The 20,052-nt window shown below is 44.3% G+C and overlaps 1 protein-coding gene across 2 annotated transcripts in view; it reads left to right on the forward strand.

Annotated features, from left to right (window-relative positions):
* Nucleotides 1-8,262, forward strand: part of barc (RRM1_TatSF1_like and RRM2_TatSF1_like domain-containing protein barc) — a 42,824-nt gene extending 34,562 nt beyond the window's left edge. For both annotated transcript variants that reach the window (XM_050172187.2, XM_055066929.1), the window contains one exon: nt 1,920-8,262. In XM_050172187.2, the coding sequence (XP_050028144.1) occupies nt 1,920-2,276 (357 nt within the window). In that variant the 3' untranslated portion in view covers nt 2,277-8,262. The remainder of the gene's footprint in view (nt 1-1,919) is intronic.
* Nucleotides 8,263-20,052: the final 11,790 nt, after the last annotated feature.

The following is a 20,052-nucleotide window of genomic DNA, read 5'->3' on the forward strand; positions in this document are numbered from 1 at the left end:
CGCAGAGCACAGCGCGTCGCGTAATGTTAGTCTCCGAAAGTTAGCTTCGCCTCAATACAGAAGTGTTAGGCGGTGAAGCATAACAAGCGTTGGAAGGTGAAACTGTCACGGGACACAGTATGTATTCCTTAATTATACACGCGTGCACCCCCGTCTCTTCTCACAGTGTGAGCACCGATATGCCTAATTAGTGTACTGGCAGGCCTTCAGAGCTTTTTCGGACGTGCCTGTGGCAATTTTAGCCCTTAAGGGCAGTTAGACATGCATTCATTCTTTTCGGACTGCCCGATTTTTCGGATGTTTTTGCGGCCACTAGAGAGTCCAAAAAATCGGACGTTGACTGTACAACTGACCAAGAGGATGCTTCAAATCATCCATGGGGTGAAAGCGTGGCAGAAGGAGGATGAGAACAGAAAGGACCGACGCAGTGAGGAATTAACGGGAAAGGAAGCGTGCTGCTGCCTCTTTGAAGGAGCTTGAGCTCAAAAAACAAAGTGTTGGCTGATACAGAGATGCAGGTGTCCCTCATCTAAACCAAAGTAAACTCTTTAAAGCAGTGAAACCCAACACTGAGATGTTATGTACGGGCTGAGAGTATGTCAGGACAGTTGAGGTTGACTTCCCAGCTGCTGAGAGAGAAATCATAGTTGTGACAAAGTTCAGGCCTCATACTGATGAGCTTGCTATCATTGATAGAAGTAGCTCATAGTCAAAAATATTTACTTATGTATGCATCTCCTTTTCATTCGTATTTGAAAAAGTTCGACTCAATTTGGAACGGGTTTTACCATTTTTTAGCTGTACATTTTACTAACACCTTCCTTCTGTTTTCTTTTCAAATAAAATAGGTATTACTCCTTGCTATTCAAACTGGATTAAGTCATTTTTTTGTTTCAACATGCCTACTAGAGAGTGACAGCATCGGGTAACATGGTGTCAGCCTGTCTTGACATAAAACTAAGTTCTGGCTCATTCAGGGAATTTTGCAGAGGTGCTCAGGTTAAACCTGTAAAACTCAGGGAATTTGGAAATGTCAACTTGGTAGACACCCTGTGAAAACTGATCGAAATTTAGCAAGAGCCGACTGCTACAACATCAATAAGCAGTGTGGACGAAGTTTAGTTGTTAAGCAGGTGGCCGTGGCTGAGCATGAACAGATGATAGTTGGCTTCTTCCAGAAGTACGTAATTCTTATCAAGTTTCGAAATAAAGGTTTTCGCTTACTTCAGCCTGTTTAGTAAACTGCATCAGTAAATACACATTGACAACAAGAAGAAGCAGTCTCATTCCAACACCATTTTTCGATGGATGTTTGCTATTGGCTAGTGGCAGTGCTATGTGGGAATCTGCCTGCTGACGTCGAGGGGCAGCCACAAACAGCTCCTAAAGAATGTGAAGAAAGTCTCTGTTAAAAGTGTTAAAAGGTGACTTCACGCTCAGCTTTTAAGGGCCATGCGCCACACACAAGTGCAAAATTTGGCTGAGATGCTCACAGCGGTGTACGCTATCTGCAGGATGTGCCTTTTTCACCAAGTTTGAGAGGTGGTTCAGGGAATTTTTAAGGGTTGATAATTAAGCAAATACATTGTTGCAATATCTGCGTCACACAGGGCTGCATGGTCTTATGTGATTATTGTTTTTTACCTTGTATGCGTTTCCTCAAATCTCGCAATACAGAAAATGGACAGGCATGGCTTTTGCTTAGACCCCTTCGTTCGAAGTAGGAAGAAGTCTTGCAGTGAGGCTGTGTATTTTCCTTCTATAAAGCGCAAGATACCAAAGGGAACTGGAAACATACAATTGTATTAAAGCTTTTGTGACAAAGCACTTAGCCACTGTGCTGACACAAAGAAGGCAAGAAATGTTCTGTTGAGTGGAAGTTGAAGACCTCACATCTGAACTAATCTTTTTTGCTTCAGAGGCATCCTGAGGGCATTGCCACCGTGACTTTCAAGGAACCCGAGGAGGCAGATGCCTGTATCAGCAGAATGAACGGACGATGGTTCGCCCAACGCCAGTTGTCTGCCGAGACTTGGGATGGCCGAACACGCTACAAAATCTATGAGACAGAAGAGGAGCTTGAGGAACGGCTGAAGAAGTGGGACGAGTACTTAGATGGAGAAGAAGAGGAAAAGGCCAAAGGCAGCACTTCGGGCACATCGGCTGCACCACCGTCGTCTGTAGCGAAGAGAGAGGCAGAAGACGGCGCAGAAGCCGAAAGTGGTGCCAGCACGCAAAAGAGGCCTAAGACAACGGCCGATGAAAGCACGGAGTGAATGCTTTTCAAGTGAATGGGGTGTATCGATGGCGTTCTTTTTGTACATAGAGAAGCTCATTGTCTGGCTATTACTAAGTAAACAAGAAGACCCTTCAATTTCTCTTTACAAACATGTTGGCTCTTGTTACCCTAATTTGGATATGCATATTCTGGCTCAACTTTTTAATATGTTGTCTACTGTAAAGCAGAGCACTGGATGCTTCTGATTTGTATTTGCCGATTGTTGTTTTTCATTATAGGTGGCAGTGTTTATAACATTGTCTTTGGAGTGAAGGATTAGGGCAAAAGCACTGCATGCATTTTTTTTCTCTTGGTGCTGATAGCACCTGACACCCCCATAAATGGCTTTCTATATGTGCATTGACTTTCTATGTTCAAAATTTGCGGGAAGGACACTTGGTGTTCGGCACACACTGTTGCTTTGCCGCAAGTGGGGCTACCATGTATATGTTGAATGCGCACTTTTCCTGTCATGCTGCCTCGGAAATGTTCAGGCTAAATAGTTATATACTGTGTACATGGGTGTACACAGTTACGGACTTCACGGAAAGCACATGTTACTTATGTTTGGTTCGTGGTACACTTCATTCTGGATGACATGTCAGGAGGCAGCAATGTACCGAGAAACGCTATAAGCTTTTTCTGTTCATCCCCTGTAGTCTTGAGCATACGTTTCGGGCAAAATCTGCAATGTACAGTCGTTGGCATAGTTGCTAGGTCGGCAAGTCGTGCAACACATTCAGCCTGCTAAACATGCTCAACATTTTCAAGCGATAATGTGAATGAACAAACCAGTGTATTGATCTTTTTGTTTGTGCCATTCCTCTTGTACCTGGCAGCTGCCACATAGCAAGCATCAGTCATGTGGAGGTGGGTGATTGCCTGGTGCCACTTTATCTCATTGGTTCACCGTGGTCTTTGTGGTTCCTACGCCCAATTTGTTGCAAGCATAAGAGTAGTTGGGATTATTAGGAAGCAACCCCTTGTTATGGCCCTTGCTCTACTCCAGGTGTACGTACCTATACTATGTTCAAAATTCAATTTTGAGTTTTTTTTCCCTCTTTTTATGTAATCATCTGTGAAGGAAAGTCATGGCTATTGAGTGAGTTTATGCTATGCATTCTTCTAGCAGACAAATCTACACATGGGTTCATTTTAATGCTACACGTGTGTGAGTATGCATGTCAAAGCTTTGATATTTCAGGCTAGTGGAGAGGGACACGAGACTGTAAGCAAAACATTAGTGGCTGCTTTCAGTTCGGGTCAGAGTGAAGGCTTTCCCTGCTGTGGGAATAATGAGTTGCCTGTGATGTTTGTGACTCGATAATTTTGAAAGGAAATGTGTAGCCTATGCTCACTGCTGAGATCTACCTCAGGGTATTGGGCACCATTAGTCATTTTTTTCGAACAGTCACAGAAATCTTGTGCATTCATTACCGTTAGTGCACTTCGGAAAATAAGTACGACCCATATGGCTTGATAACCAAGGCACACGCTTTTATGTCTATAATGTCTCGTAAAATATAAGACTGGCTTGCTACGATTTCACATGCGTGTCTCTAACTCCTAATCAAATAGCTGCCTTTATATCGGTGTTGAGTTTATAGTGGTCTGTTTAGTTTTTATTTTCACTACCTGGCTAACCTACATGCCAGCAATAATTGTGCTTCACGACTTTTCACTACGCTAAATGGCACTAGTAAACTAGTAATGATCAGTGGCATCACTATGGGGCTTATTGCACAGCCCACTGAGCTGCGGCTCTGCTGCGGTTGCCAGTGAGCCTTTGTTTTCTCCACCGCTCGCAGCCGAATGCAGGGAACGTCTGCGCTCGGGGCAGCTGAATGGGCTGTCACAGAGAAGTGCTGATAGAACAGAGTGCGTGGCGTAAGCTTTCAGACGCTTGTATATGTGGCGCAAGATGTAATGACGCCAGCAGCGGCAGCATTTTTACATAAATAAATGCTGAATTACCGGCAGAAATGGGAGCATTGCCCGTTTAAATTATTTCACATTCACCATGCAAATGTGTGTTAAATAGAAGAGAGTGGAAAGAAAAAGAGGGGAGGGTTGACATGCCGACCAGGTGCACTGTGTGCCAGGAAGCAAAGTGATGCCACTGACAATGACGAATGCGCTTCTACACTCTTCGTTCATTCAGCTTGTCCTGCACTTTGGGGACTAGTTTGCATCAGTTAAACGCCAGCCAGTTTTCTGCTCGCGTGGAATGAGCCTAGCACTGTATCTTTGATTGATGTATAAATCGATTGATTGACTGGATTTAATGCCTCGTAGAAAGACCTGGGTGAAGAGACCCAGCATAATCCGGTAGTCTGGATTAATTTTCACAACATAGGGTTCTTTAACACACACGTAGATATAAAGACACTAGCAATTTTGTATTGTGCCTCTATAGGAAAGCGGCCCCCGCAACTGGGAATCAAAAGTGCAACCACCACAGAGCCACTGAGGTTGTTCTGCACTATGTCTTGCTGAAGTGTAGGAAAGGCTGCAAGAACATTCTGCATATTACTTGTGCCATATACAACAAATTACTAAGTGCAGCACCTCTGGAACTAAGTTAGGAACTGTAGGCTGATCAGATGAGAGAGGCTTGGCAAGTGCAAGTGGCAAGCTGCACTTATTTCTGTACAGCAAAAAATGATAATAATTGTACCAAATTTACAAAAGCTTTTTTTTTTTTTCACACAGATCGTAGAACTTTTTTTTTCCCAAACACAATGGTACCACTTTTTAAATTCAGTGAGGTAGCTTTACTTTTGAAATTGCATGAAATGAAGGTTTGAGGAAGGCTTCTCTGCACTGCACTGAGGTCTTGTGGCACAGCACCGTGTTTGGCTCGATATACTTACAAAAAGACAAAAATAAAATAACGTAAATGGTGCAAAACACATGTACAGCTCGAAATTGCACTGCCATTATGTGACGGAATAGCTCGAGGACATTAATGAGAAGCTCCAGTCCATCCACATAATCGTCATCCGAGTCCTCAGAGGGGACTACCGTATTTACTCGCATAATGATCGCACTCGCGTAATGATTGCACCCCTAAATTTTGTCGGCAAAATTCGATTTTTTTTATTTCCCGTGTAATGATCGCACCCCGAACATGCCGCAGCGATGTGTCGTGTGCCAAGTCTAGCTAATAATGATCGCGCTTACAATCTGTCGAATGGTACGTGAACGACTCTTCAAGACAAGCCAAGCGGCCTGCACGCACCAAACATACTTAAGTAGATGCCTCATTTCATTACTTTCATCACTTTCCGCACTTACATGACAAAAAGAGGTACAATCAAACTTGCCTTTATTATGGGTAGGCTTTATAATGGTTGATGTCAACAAAAACAAAAAAGGCGCATTTCGATTCTTTTTATCTGCACTCGTGAGCACGCAACAAATCGCGCGCGGCAATGATAGTAACCACGTTTACTCTGATACGTTAAAAGTGTACCCTATTCACACGCCGACGCTTGTAACACAGCTAAGATATTCGCCCACCCTTAGCGGAAAGCATTAGGATAGTAGTGAAGACAGATGCCGCAGTTTCCGCAGCACGCCGGCCGTGCATTTCTGTCACTGGCAGCTAAGCGCGCCCATCTGTTTGTGTCCCCTCAAAGTGGACATGGCTACGTTATTGCCGCAAACTTACCGATATTAACGATATTATTCATCACTGGTAGGAAAGAAACTGTTTCAATGCTCGTAATGTACTCACGAGAAAAAAAAATCGCGTTTGGCGCGTTCGGCTTGCTCCGCCGGCTGCCATTTTTGTTTTGGTGTCCCACACCCGCAATCCTGTAGCAAACGCGGGACGAAAAAAATTTTTTTTTTTCGCGCGAAATTTAACCCGCGTAATGATCGCACCCCTGATATTGCGTCAATTTTTCGGACAAAAAAAGTGCGATCATTATGCGAGTAAATACGGTACGTCATTTTTTGTTTCTGACCAAAGCTCTACAGAACTGTCTTCTGATGAGGAGTTGTCAGAATACTTTTTTTTTGCACGCACTTTTGTTCTCCTGCAGCAGGAAGGTAGCCATGTTTCCTGCGCAGGAGTCGGAGGATGGATGTATGGATTTACTTTATTGTGGTCCTTTAGGGCGTGCGTTAGCGTGTGGCGGGTCGCTCCCATGTCGGGACAGAGAGGCCGAGCCTCTCCGCCGCGTCGCAGGCCCGTTGGACAGCCCATAACTGTTCTTTGAGGTCAGGGCTGCGCAGAACTGCATCCCTGCGTGAAGAAGTGTTGCTTTCATTGCCGCATAACACAGGACATTGCCAGAGCATGTGATCTAAGGTCGCTAAGTCATAGCATAGTGCACATGCATTTGTTGTCTGAATTCAGGGGTAAAACCTGTGAAGAAGTAGGGGGTTTGTGTACGCCCTCGTCTGTAGAAGCCTTAGTGTTAAAGCCCGAGTTCTGTTGAGTTTACAGTGTGGGAGAGGGTAGATCCTCCAAGCCAAGTAAAAGTGCTTAGCAAGTTCTTTGTACGAGGAAAGAGAGTCCTGATTGTCTGTACCCCCAACATCACGCTTCCGGGTAGCTACGTGGTCAATGATCCCTCGCTCAGCATTGCGTGCCGACTCATTTTGGTTGGGAGGGGCACACTCAATCTGTCCCATGTGGGCTTGAAACTAGATGACTCTCTGTGGCTTGATCTCCTTGCTTCCTAGTATTCCTAGAGCCAGCGTGGGTATGGTTCCTTGGTAAATGCCTGAACGGCTGATCTCGAGTTACTGTATATTGTTGTCCTCATGTCGTCCAATAAGGCCATCGCTATTGCAGCCTGCTCTGCGATTTCAGAGGACGTCGTCCGACTCGAGATTGTGTTTGTGACTTGAATTTCACGGTCTACCCTAACCGCAGCGAAGGCGCATCCGTCAGTGTAGCGTCCTATGCCTACTAAGCTGTTCTCGCAAAGCCCGTTCATGAGCCTTTTCCAGGAGGGCCTTTGCGCGCGCCTGACGTCTTCCCGCGTTGTGTTCCAGATGGATGTTTCGTGGGATCGGGGCGACAGTGATGCGGTCCTGCTGCTCTCGTCAGAGGAGGCGGCAATAAAAAGAAAGGCGAGGTACAATGGCGCAGTATGGTCAAGTGTGGCAATCTATGGTGGAAAATTGCTACTGGATGAAATTTGATGATTATGATCATCATTGGCTACATTGGTACAAAAACTCATAACGATTCTACTTGTCAGCAGTATAGAAATGGGTAATTATTAGGATCCAAGATGAAAATATAGAAGTGTAGAACATAAATAACTGCAATAATTAATAAATGTATTAAGTAAATAACTTTTCTTAAAGAGTGCACACACATGCACACATTGGCTTAACACAGCTGGCACACCAAACAAACTGTACAAAATGTGGTTTGAGCTTTGGTTATGCAAAGCACTGAAAAGCCAATTTTTAGTAAACAAATTGAAAGCCATGCTCCTAAAAAAATGTGGGAATGTCTTGTAGTCTGAGGCATGTGATGTGACTGAAGTGTAAAGAACTCTTTAGGGCACTCGTCGAAGCTTTGACGTGTCTACAGATACAAATTACGGGAGCCGAGCTATGCGTACTACAGCATGTGGCATATTGGTGCACTACATGCATTCTGAATTTTAAATAAAACGTGATCAGCAAAAGTGCAAATGAACCTTGCGTGGCATCTGCAGTAAAAACGGTAGTAGCACAACTTTGCCAGCAAATTCGGTCTCGGTGAACACTGATAAGAATCAACAGGTTGGTGACAAGATTGGTCACAGAATGAGAACGCTAAATTTTGCATGTGTGCAAATGTTACTTATTGCTTCGTTGTAGAAGCATAGGTGATTATTTCAGCGCCTAGTGTTGTTCAACATCGAGTTTTGTCACGTGCTGCTTGAAAATAGGCATTGTCTTTTTGTTGTTGAATGGACTCATCGTGGAAACAAAATTGTAAGAGCTAATAAAGTCATTGGACTTATTTCAAATCGTTGTGAATGTTTTTTTTTTCTTTGATTGTATGCTTGTGCATTGCGGCATGTGTGAACTTTGGCACTTGACAGCAGCACATAGAATGCTCCTTGAAAAAGAAAATCGGGAGGAAAAAAGTAAATCCAGTAAAAGTCATTGTTAATGATCATCAAAAACTGTTGACGTCCTTGAAATCCGCTGGAATTCTGTTGAGTGGCATTTTATAAAAACTGACCAAAGGACGAAGCGAGGATAAGCGTGCCATGCATCCGGTGGGGGAATGGTGTGATTTCACCGCCTTACTCCACCACGTGACCCGCGTGACCGCAGATGACAGTGTGTGGGATTGGCCCAGTTTTTTTGCACCATCACCGGGAATGGCCCACTTAACTGTTAGTGTACACTGTCTCCACTGGCCCTCTTGGCGAGAAACCAACTGAGCAGATGCCCCATACCTCGAGGTGGAAAGAAAAGAAAGCTTCCCTTTAATAAGTAAACATATTATGCACTTTAATGCGTATTGTATACGGGGTGTTTCATCTAACTTGAACCAAGGATTTAGAAAAGTGGTTAACCGCAGCTGAATGAAACCAAAAACTTATGGTATGCCGTCACGTGACGCTCCTCAGAGTATTTATTATATTTCGTTCTATTAACTAAGGTCGATTACCATGTTTACTCGCATAATGATCGCACTCGCTTAATAATCGCACCCCTGAATTTTGTCATCAAAATTCTATTTTTTTCTTTCCCGCATAATGATCGCACCCTGGACTTGTCGCGGCGATTTGTCGTATGCCAAGTCTATATAATGATGATCACGCTTGCCATCTGTCAAATGCTACGCGAACGACTTTTGAAGACATACCAAGTGGCCCGCATGCACTCAACAGTCTTAAGCAGATGCCCCATTTCATTCCTTTCATCACTTTCCGCACTTCCATGAAAAAAAAAAAAAAAGCTACAACCAAACTTGCCGCGGCTTTATTATTTATAGGCTTCATAATGGTCTTGGTCAACAACAACAACATAAAAGGCGCCTTTCGTTTCCTCTCGTCTGCACTTGTAGGCACACAACAAATCGCAAGCGGCAACTATCGTTGCCGCTTGCTATTTGGCTGCAGTTTACACTGATACATTGGGAGTGTGCCCTATTCATACGCCGACTCTTGTAACACACCTAAGATATTCGCCCACCTTAGCGGAAACGTACCGTATTAGGATAGCAGTGAAAAATGCGGCAGTTTCCGCAGCATGCCTGCCATGTGTTTCTATGTCACTTGCAGCTAAGCACGCCCATCTCTGTTTCTCTCCCCTCAAAGTGGACATGTCTATGTTATTGTTGCAGACTTGCTGATATTAACAATATTATTCATTACTGATACGGAAGAAGCTGTTTCAATGCGCGTAATGTACCCACGAGAAGAAAAATAATTGCGTTCGGTGCGTCCGGCTTGCTCCGCCGGCCGCCATTTTTGTTTTGGTATCCCACACTGAACAGCGGCAGCCACCTGCACGAGACATTCATTTGAAAGGTCGCCAGTCGTTTGTGTGCAGGTGATCTCCAGATCCTGCGGTAAGAGCGACCGCAAGAGAGAAAACCTGGGGGCTTTTCCTCCTTGAATATACGACCCTGCCTAGGTACTACAGAGGAGGTTTCTTAGCGTGTGTTGTAGGCATGTGTCCCTAGGCTTGCCGGCATTGCGGAGTGGGGTCGAGTTTGTTTACACTCGTACGCTGGCTGCCGGCGCAGTAAAGTAAGTGAAGCAGCCAGCTAAGTCGTGGCGGATCGTACCTTTTTAGTGCGTCACGGCGATGTAGCTTGTAAATAATGATTACAGATATTCCTGTGGGATCATAATGACCATAGTGGAGCCCGGATAGCATATATTGAAAATCTAGAAGGCATTCCCATGCATACCACAGCATGAGACGTTCATTTTAGGGATCGCCAGCCGTGTGTGCGCAGGCGTGAGAGAGAAAATGTTGGGGCTTTTGCTCCTTGATTATATGAGTCTGCCTAGGCACTACGGAGGAGGTTTCTTAGAGCCTGTTGTATGCGTTTGCCCCCTAGACCTGCAGGCATTGCGGAGTGCGGTCGAGTTTGTTGACGCTCCGCCGCTAGCTGCCCGCGCGGTGAGTCAGTGGGCACGGACGCCCCATTTGGTGATCGCTGTCTGAAGGGGCAACATTCTGACTGGTGTTGTATAAATCGCAAGTTGCTTTTTTTCATCGCGACGATAGGTTGGATTTTTTACAAGCACTGCTCTAGGAGGGCACATGTAACCAGCCGCCAAATGGCGGCCTCAGGAGAGCACCTGAGGTTATAATAAAGCAGGCGGCGCAGGATCTCCAGGGCACCCAAGGGGTAGCGGGGAGATCAAAGCTGGAAGCAGGGCGGCCCGTGGGTTGGGGCTGCGGAGGCAGAAGCATGCCAGGGGGTGTTAGCACAAAAAATCCGCTGTCCGCTATTGCAGACAGCCGAAAGTCTGTCCGAAGTCGGACAGACTTTGTCGCGCCTGCGGCGCTGGTGCTGAGTCAGTCAGCGTCACCGGTGGCCTTTCAGCTACTTGCGTTCAATCGCGGTTGCTAAGGCGCTCTGCTTTCCAGATTTTCAATATATGCGGCCCAGGCTCTACCACGGTCGCTACTGCTCCCACAGAAACATATGTGATGTTATTTACAAGGTACATTGCCGCAAGGCGTGAGAAAGCTATGGTCAGCCACGACTGACTTAGCACGAGTGCCGCAGGTGCAAGACAGTCTTTCCGATACAGCGGTCACCAACTCGGACATCAGTGCCCGCTGCTTCACACATTTTACTGTGCCAGCGTCCGAGCGTAAACAAACTCAACCCCACTCCGCAATGCCGGCACGCCTAGGGACAAACGCCTACAACATGCGCCTCCGTAGTGCCTAGGCAGCGTCATATGTTCAAGGAGCAAAATCCCCCAGATTTTCTTTCTCGCACATGCTCTTACTCGCGCCTCCGCACAAACGGCTGGTGATCCCTCAAATGAACGTCTCTTGCCACCTGCTTGTTGACCCGTTGTCATCCCGCAGCAAACGCGGGATGAAAAAAGAAAATGTTTCTTTTCACGGGAAATTTAACCCACGTAATGATTGCACCCCTGAATTTGTGTCAATATTTTTGAAAAGAAAGTGTGATTATTATGCAAGTAAATAGGGTATGCAAAAGTAATATTAATCACTTTAGGACCAAGTGCATTTCGTTACGTTGTAGAGGGGATTCAGAAATGACGAATCCAATTTTTTGTGGCAACGTATATGCTGCGAGGTGATTTTTTTTTGGCGTTCAAAGAAAGCTCGTCAAATATTAAATAAAGCCATGCTACTATGCTCATGCGCCATCGCATTGCAGCGCTCTCAACCATGCGAGCAAAAGAACCGTGTGCACAGACTGTGGTGGAGTGAGCGGCCACTGTTTTAGGCATCAGCTTCAAATTGCGTCAGCACCTCCCACGACAGCATGCAGAAAACACTGTGGACATGAAAAGACGGTTGAGAGTACTGAGGTTGAGAGTTGAGAGTCACATGGTTTCAATGCGCCTCGAGTGTCCGTGTAAATTATTTATTTACTTATAAATACTGCGGTCTAAGTTAGACCATAGCAGAGTGGTACATTTTCATAGGAACGGTGCATTTGGGCAAGAAAAAAAAGATGGCTAATAACAGTCAGTATTAACAGGCTACAGAACACTTCAAATTAAATGCTCTTGAAAGGATACCAAAGATTTTTGTATTACAGCTTCATTAGAGGGGTTATTCTAATTGTTTATTGTATGAGGAAAGAAAGAGTGTGTAAAGAAATTGACTATTTGCTTTAGAACCGTAATTGTTTGTGAGTGTCAGTTTCTAGTTGTGTAACCTGCAGGTGAAGCCAGGATATGTGATGTGTTAATATTGTAGTGCCCATTTATCAATTGATAAAAGAACTTAAGTCTACAAACATGGTTTCCTTTAGTAACTGGTTGGAAATGACCCTTTTTTATTAATTTGCTAATAGAGCTGCAACTATATGAGTTGTAAATTAATCTTGCAGCCTTTTTCTGTATTTCTCATTCTTCAATGTTGGATTTAGTGAAAGGGTCCCGTATTGTCACGGTATACTCTAACATAGCATGGATAATTGATTTGTAGGCAAGATTACACACTTGAGGGGTAGCTAACTTTAGTGTATGCCTCAAAAAGAATAGCTTCCTTAAAGTATTGGCTACAACTTTATTCATGTGTGCATTTCAAGAGAGTTTTTAGTAATCAGTAATCCTAAATATTTATAATGTTCCACCTCAGAAAAAACTCGATCAGCTGTAGAATAACTAATGAGCAGGGCTTTCTTATTGCAAGTAATTCTCATGAAAACAATTTTTTTCAGAATTGATGGGCATTTGCCACTGCTCACGCTGCAAAATGATCTTGGCAACATCCTCGTTCCTGCACAATTCTTGCATTAAAAAGATAGACTCTTGTGACATTCTATAAGCACAGCCAAATTTCTAGCGTAATATTTAATTCGAGCATTTACATTAAAAGCTTAATTTGGCTGTAATTAAACCATACACATTAAAAACTTTATTAAGGATATTTTGGGTAAAGGCTGTATTTCGCCCATGCTCATTAAACTTTATATACACATCAGCCATAATGTTGCCTCTATTTTCACCAAATTTGATCTCAGTGGCTGGTATAGTTGTTCCAGTGCAGGTAGTTAATTTAAATGCTGTTCTTAAAGGGACTAACAACTGACTGGAACATGTGAGACGTTGATGGAAATGAAATTACCATGATTTATAGTGATAGAATTCAGCACGCTGTTTGTAAGTAGGAATTATAATTTTAAACTGGCAAAGAAAATCTCAAAAGCCAGTAAGTGGCAAGAACTGGCGGTGAAATCTTGGTACGTTGGATGTATTCTATTAGCTTATTGTACGTAAGTCGACTGTTATTAAGTACAGCATAATTGCTGCTTAAAATAGCAGTTCGTATATTATTAGGCACTTGCTAACTATTCTATGCTTCAGAAACTAAAACGCATGCGTGGCTACAACAACAGGCTGAATCCTGTATCACGTGTAAAGGCGTTGTTTCGTTTTGACTTTAAATACCAAAACAGTCGGACAGGAAACCACAAAATTACTTAGCCATTATCGCAGAATAATATAACATTCCGGAAAACATGAATTGTAGGAACATCTACTTGATAAACAAAATCATACTTTGTTACAGCTATGGCGACACTTGTTGTTGTCTGCCTCCCACTTAGGCCGGCAGATAATTGCTATTGTGCTCACGTATCACCGTTTTCAGCAGGCTTCCAGTCAATGACTACATCCTACCCGCCGTGGTTGCTCAGTGGCTATGGTGTTGGGCTGCTGAGCACGAGGTCGCGGGATCGAATCCTGGCCACGGCGGCCGCATTTCGATGGGGGCGAAATGCGAAAACACCCGTGTACTTAGATTTGGGTGCACGTTAAAGAACCCCAGGTGTTCAAAATTTCCGGAGTCCTCCACTACGGCGTGCCTCATAATCAGAAAGTGGTTTTGGCACGTAAACCCCCATAATTTAATGACTACATCCTCACTGCAGATAGAAAAATGCTGATAAAAAATGTTCCACGGCGTTTTCCGCATTAGCACTTTATGATTGGACACTCTGACCGGTAAGCGTCCCATTGCAAAAAAAAAAAATAGGTACCTTGAAAATTGGTTGTTAGTTCCTTTAAGACACTTGTAACGTTCCCGAGTGCTTGCACAAGTAATTTATTGAAAAGGCTGTAATAAAGCACACACTTGGAACTTTATGTGCATCGTGCCCATAACCTGCTCATTGCTCGAAATTTAAGCAAGGTGTCTTGTTTAGCTTAGCGAAGGTACCGCAGCTGTGCATAACCAATGAAAACTGGCAAACGTCAAGGGCTTAGTAATTATTTGCAAAGATCATAATTAAACTAGATACGCGAAGCTTCTCTCGCACATCACCCTTAACATTGCTCCCATTTCCACCGAATCTGAAATGGGATTCACCTGCAGTTTTAAGACACTGAGCAATGTTGGGATGATGACAGAGTGTCTCTAGTAGAACACACCTGAGCTTCGTTATAAGTTTTTCTAATTTTTTCACTACAAGACCAAAGGAGCGGCACTCCCAGCGTTGCAATGATGGAGTTACAGCTCTTCGAGACCTAGTCAGGATCGCTATCTTCCACCAGAACCACCTCAAGGAAACATAGAAACGTTTCTAGAGACAGCGAGGACATAGAGGTATTCTCAGCCTTGGGAGACGAATCCTCTGGCGACGAATTTTGGTTGTCTTGCATCACAAGGAAAAGGGACATTTCTCGATACATCCTAGCCATGAAGTATGTTTACTCTTAGGTCCGCACCTCAATGCTGGCCGCGTATACCGTGTTGTTCTTGCCAGAATACTCAGCAAGCAATCGGCGTGTTCTGAACTGGCAAAATTTATTTATTACAGTGGAGCTGTCTTAAGCTAGGTTCTGGCAGTTTGTGTGCGTAGGCAAATAGATTGCAGTCACCCCAGAGCTAAAAAAGTGTAAAGCAAAAGCGTATCGCCGGGTATGCCCCAGCTGCGTTTAACCACGAGATTGTCAAAACGTATTGTGATAAAAAAATATCCTAATAAAAATAGTAAAACCGGAATAGGCACTGTTTAGTTTGGATTGCAGTTTGACATCACAGGTTCTATAGGCAAACCGCGTGACCTTATCTCAGTTAACTTCAACCCGTGCGGTGAGTAGGTCGAATGCAATGAAGACTTCAGAAGAGCAGCGTCTTACAAAGAACACCGTCGTGAACAGAAGTGGGAATGTGCATGGCGACGGTGGACAGCACGTAATACGGGTCACCAAGCATATGCACCATTGGTTGGATCACCCGTGCGGACTCCACTCCCACAGTAATTCTGGATGATTTCAACATAGATGTGTCTCGTCCAGACGGTAAGTGGTTCGTGACATTTTTCTTGGAAGGGTTCGGTATTCAGTGTTACACAAACATCATTGAGCCCACGACGCTTCATCGGTCGTGTATAGACCTCACATTAGGGAAGAACCTCTCCAGTGTCGCCACAGAGCCACTGGCCATATATCATAGCGATGACAAAGCAATACTCATCTTGGTGACAAGTAAATCCAAAAAAACAAGTAAAGGAAGGTTAAAAAAAAAAAAAGCAGTGAGTATGCAACTTAATAAAACAAAAAATTGGGAGAACACAAAATTCATTGTGGTATGTGTCTTTTATTTTCAGTCACCATATTTATTATCAGCATAGTTATCACCATATATGCAGCTCCGCTGGTAATCCACCTTCACAGAGTGGAATGGCTCTGAATGTTTCTTCAAAGCGTTGTTCCGAATGAAATTAAGCACGTGAAACTAAACACCAGAAGAAACATACTGCCCATTGACGGGAGCATGCTGTGCACACAGCGCACTATAACGCAGCTGGACAACGCCAAAGTTCTATGTTATATACCTGAGGTCAGTTTCGCCACAACTGGCATCTATGATATTCCATGTTTTACTTTAATTCGGTTTATTTAGTCTCCGTGAAATGGAGAGGCATGAAATGGAGGAGGCTATAAGGAGCAAAGCCACCGGAACAACTTGAATTACTGAGATAAATATACATAATGCAGACCTATACCACTATGCATAGAGCCTGCTAACAAAGGTGTAGGCAGCGTGCACATTGGCCACCTCGGGAAGGCATGCTGCGACGAGGTTACATTTAAGGGTAACCCCATCCCCATATGTCAAGGTAGGCCATTTCCGGAACATAGTTTGCTCATTTGTTACAAGATCACTTCAGTGGCACAAGTTCCGTAAGCTTGGACATGTGAACGCCGTGTGTACATGCATGCCGATGTGTGCCCAGTGTGCAGAGAACCACACAAAAGGCATTTGCCGTGCAACCATATTCAAGTCTTTGAACTGTTAGGGTTGTCATGATGCCACTTCTAAAGACTGTCGTCAAATTAAGAATTAGTGCACTGTCTTCAAATAAATGTTAGGGAACAATTCTACTCCTAGAGATAGAAGTCAGTGAAGTTGTTCTGCGTCACCGAATTCACCACCGACATTCTTGCAGGCAAAATACAGCTGCAGTCAAAGAGATGTCTAAACTCTCCAGTACACTACAGTTGCAGTGCTGCCTACATTGGAAGTTGAAGGCCCATCGGAGAAAGAAGTCGGCAAGGCTAACTGTTCAGAAGGATGGCCTGGCATCATCGCACGCACAGATTTTGAAGGAGTCGCAGCATGTTATTCCAGTAAAAAAGTCAATGGGTTGAACTGGTCATACCAATTGTTAGGAATGGGATCCAAATGGAATGAACTAGAAATCAAGTGGAACGTTACAATTGGATTGTGCAATTTGACTTGACAGTTACAAATGGTCATGCCAATTGGTGAATAATTTTCCATTTGGTCTTTTAATTAGAATGCTTGTTAGAATTAGAATGGGGGACTCATTAGAACAGTGCCTTTTCAATTGGAATGCTTGGTAGTTCTATTGTTTTTACAATTGTAATTGGGGTCAACTCTTTGGAATATTGCCTTTCCGGTTATAATGTTTTCACATTGTTGTAGATCCAGTTAGTGTTAAGCGTTCCATTTGGGCATTGTGATGAGGCCGGCTGGTTGGCAATAAGTATTCTTGTGAGACCAATTGGTATTAAGACAGCTCCATTCGTCTTTGTATGGCCCAATGGGACATATATTTGAGGTATCATATTTATAAAGGGGTTTAGGCGTTTCATGTTGGAATCTAGAATTAGCAACTAGAAGGATCCTAAATGCCACCGGAACATAATGGAATTTGATCCAGTTGATTTCAGTGGGAATTGACTGATATAACAATTGGTATTAATTGGAAGTCGCACAGATAAGCAATGCTGTGAAACAATGAAATAGTTAATGAAACTAATTGCCAAATGAAAGCACAAGTCCGTAAGAAGAGATATTTGTACTTTGATATGATGAATGGAGAGCAGCGTTTATTTATTCTCGGAGTTTTATAATCTGCCATAAAAATTTGCCTATTTGTTTTAAAAAAGCTCACCCTATCTGCTGGGCCAGAATTTACTGGCATATAGTGGGAGTGAGCTACTTGCATTTAGAGAAACGGAAGTACCTCAGTGAAGCAATATTCTTTGTGCAGTTACAAGCATTCAGACACCCTGCTTTCTTTATCTTTACAGAGGCCACTAAACAGTAATAATAATGTTTAACAGAACAACTGTGTGCAAAAGCACACACACAGGTCCAGCTGCGCACCAGATTATATTCTTGCAATTGTAAAACTATAGAGGCAAATTGGGTGATCATTTGGATGCTATTTAGATCCCATTGGTTTTTAAGGGAAATCTAGTTGGGAAAGCAGCTGCATTTATTTAACTCGTCAGATCTAACTCGTTGACCAACTGGAAAAGTTTTTTTTTTTCAGGTTGACTACCATGTTGTATACAACTGGAAGTATAATTGAATTCAGATGGCATTTCCAATTCGTTTTGAATGGTATGGTCCAATGGGCGGCGAAAATCTAATTGGTCCGACAGCAGTTGGTGTCTGGAAAATTTCTAATTGAGCCCACTGGAGTTTTTTGCTGTCTTCCCCTGCTGTGACACACACTACACCTGCTGAGTAGGTACCATTTTGAAGATTGACAAGTCATATCTGTACTATGATTATGTATGGATTATGACACTGTACTGTGTACTGTAGTGTGCTGTTCTCCTAAAAACCAGCACACTACGTCTGCTCAAAGTGCGATGTGTGTACCGGATGCACTGAATGCAGTGCTGGCATCCCTTGTGTAGTGCGCTGCTTTACAAGCTACCATCATTTCGTGCACCAAAATATCCAAGTGTCCAGCTATTTGCAGCATATAACACCATGTACTACCTCAGGACAACTGGGTCGGCTGTCCAAAATAGCGGTAGCTTAACGTCGACGACGGAGATGGCTGGTGCGTCGGCTGTAGTCTCCATGGCGTCGATATGTACTTGACGCGAGTACGTGCTGAGGAGAGAGACCACTCAGCGGCGTGAATCCCAACTGTCAACTCGCTTTATTTTTCTTTTGCGTCAACCCGCATTAGTGCTGTTCGCCCTTCCCTCTCCTCATTATCGATGGAGAGTGGAGAAGGAAGGGGGAGAGAATCCGGTTCGGAGGTGCGCTCGCGGCTCGCTACAAAACGCCGTCCTGAAGGATCAGTAGGCGCAGATTAAACTTGCTGAGTGACGATCCGCAAAGTGGCGTCAAGGCTTTGCTCATTGGCCTTGTCCAAAAGCTGGGAGATGGGGAGAACGCAGACGGAAGCGTCCATGACTTCGACGTCGGGCGTGTCCACGGGGTAACGGGACATGCAGCCGGCTTAGATGTGCTGGCACACAGATTTGTAGACCGCTGGACAGGAAAGCTCCTACAGCCACAAAGCCCATGGTCCAAGCATGGATCATGGGCTTGTGGCTGCAGGACGGGCTTGTGGTCCATGATCCATGGACCATGGACCACAAGCCGTCCTTAAAAGACACCCATGGGGTGTCTTTTAAGGACGGAAGCCAACATAGAGCGTGATGGCCGGTGATAATACAAAAGGACCGGCCATATAAGTAGGGACGGAATTTCGCAACCGCCCCAGACAGTCTCACTCGGTAATAGGGTAGTGGTGCTCCGTAGGTGAGAGAAGGTGTCTAGCGTACGAAATACAACGGTCAGGACCACGCTGAATTTGCGCCTAGACAGCACCGATTTTGTGGCCACTTGTATCAGGGTAAATCTGTGTAGGGGCTAAAGCATCGAAGTGACCGATGATAAGTGGGGTGGTGAGTGGTGAGTAAGGTCAGTAAGTTCGTGAGGCGAGAGAAGGTGGCAGCTGGAGAGGAGCTCCATGAAAAGGGCACACCTTTTTTCAGGAGTTCTGTGAGACACCGCGCTATGGCGGCAAAATCTTGACAAAGTGGCGGAAGTAAGAGCAACAGGCTACGAAGCTGCGGACACCTTTTGCTGAAGGCGGTACAGGAGAGTCCTTAAGGGCGCGAATTTTTCCCGGTTCAGAAGCGTGAACAAGATGTCCAAGCAGAGTTGTCTGACGATGGCGGAAATGAAATTTCTTCGATTTGAGCTGCAGGCCGGCTTTGCGAAATATAGCAAGAATGGCTGAGAGTCCCTCAACGTGTGCACCGAATGTAGACGAGAACACTATAACGTCATCCAGGAGAGAAGTCAAGTTGATCACATAAACCTTTGAAGTAAGGAGTCCACCATTCGCTCAAAGGCGGCCGGTGTGTTACAAAAGTCAAAGGGCATACCCTTAAATTGGTAAAGTCCGTCCGGCATTATAGAGGCTGTCTTTTCACGATCGAGATGATCCAGAGCAATTTGCCAGTACATGGACCGAAAATCCATGGATGAAAAGTACTGGGCATCATAGTGATACTGAAGGGTGTCATCTACGCAAAGGGGTGGACATTCTTTTTTCTGATGCGATCGAAGTAACGATAGTAAACGCGGAATCTCCACGTGCCGTATTTCTTTTTCACTAACATGACTATAGTGATGCCCACGAAATCGACTATCGCTGAATGATCTCTTTTGCTGGCATCTTGTCCACTTCTGCTTTGATGACTTGATGCTCCGACGCTGAAACTCGGTAAGGTCGTCAATAAATTTGCTGAGCACCTCTGGTCTGGATACAATGTTTGACAAGGGATGTCTGGCCAAAGGGACCGTCATTTAAGTAAAAAATGTCTCTAAAAGATTAT

Source organism: Dermacentor andersoni, chromosome 6 (assembly GCF_023375885.2).
Source record: "Dermacentor andersoni chromosome 6, qqDerAnde1_hic_scaffold, whole genome shotgun sequence".
Lineage (NCBI taxonomy): Eukaryota > Metazoa > Arthropoda > Arachnida > Ixodida > Ixodidae > Dermacentor > Dermacentor andersoni.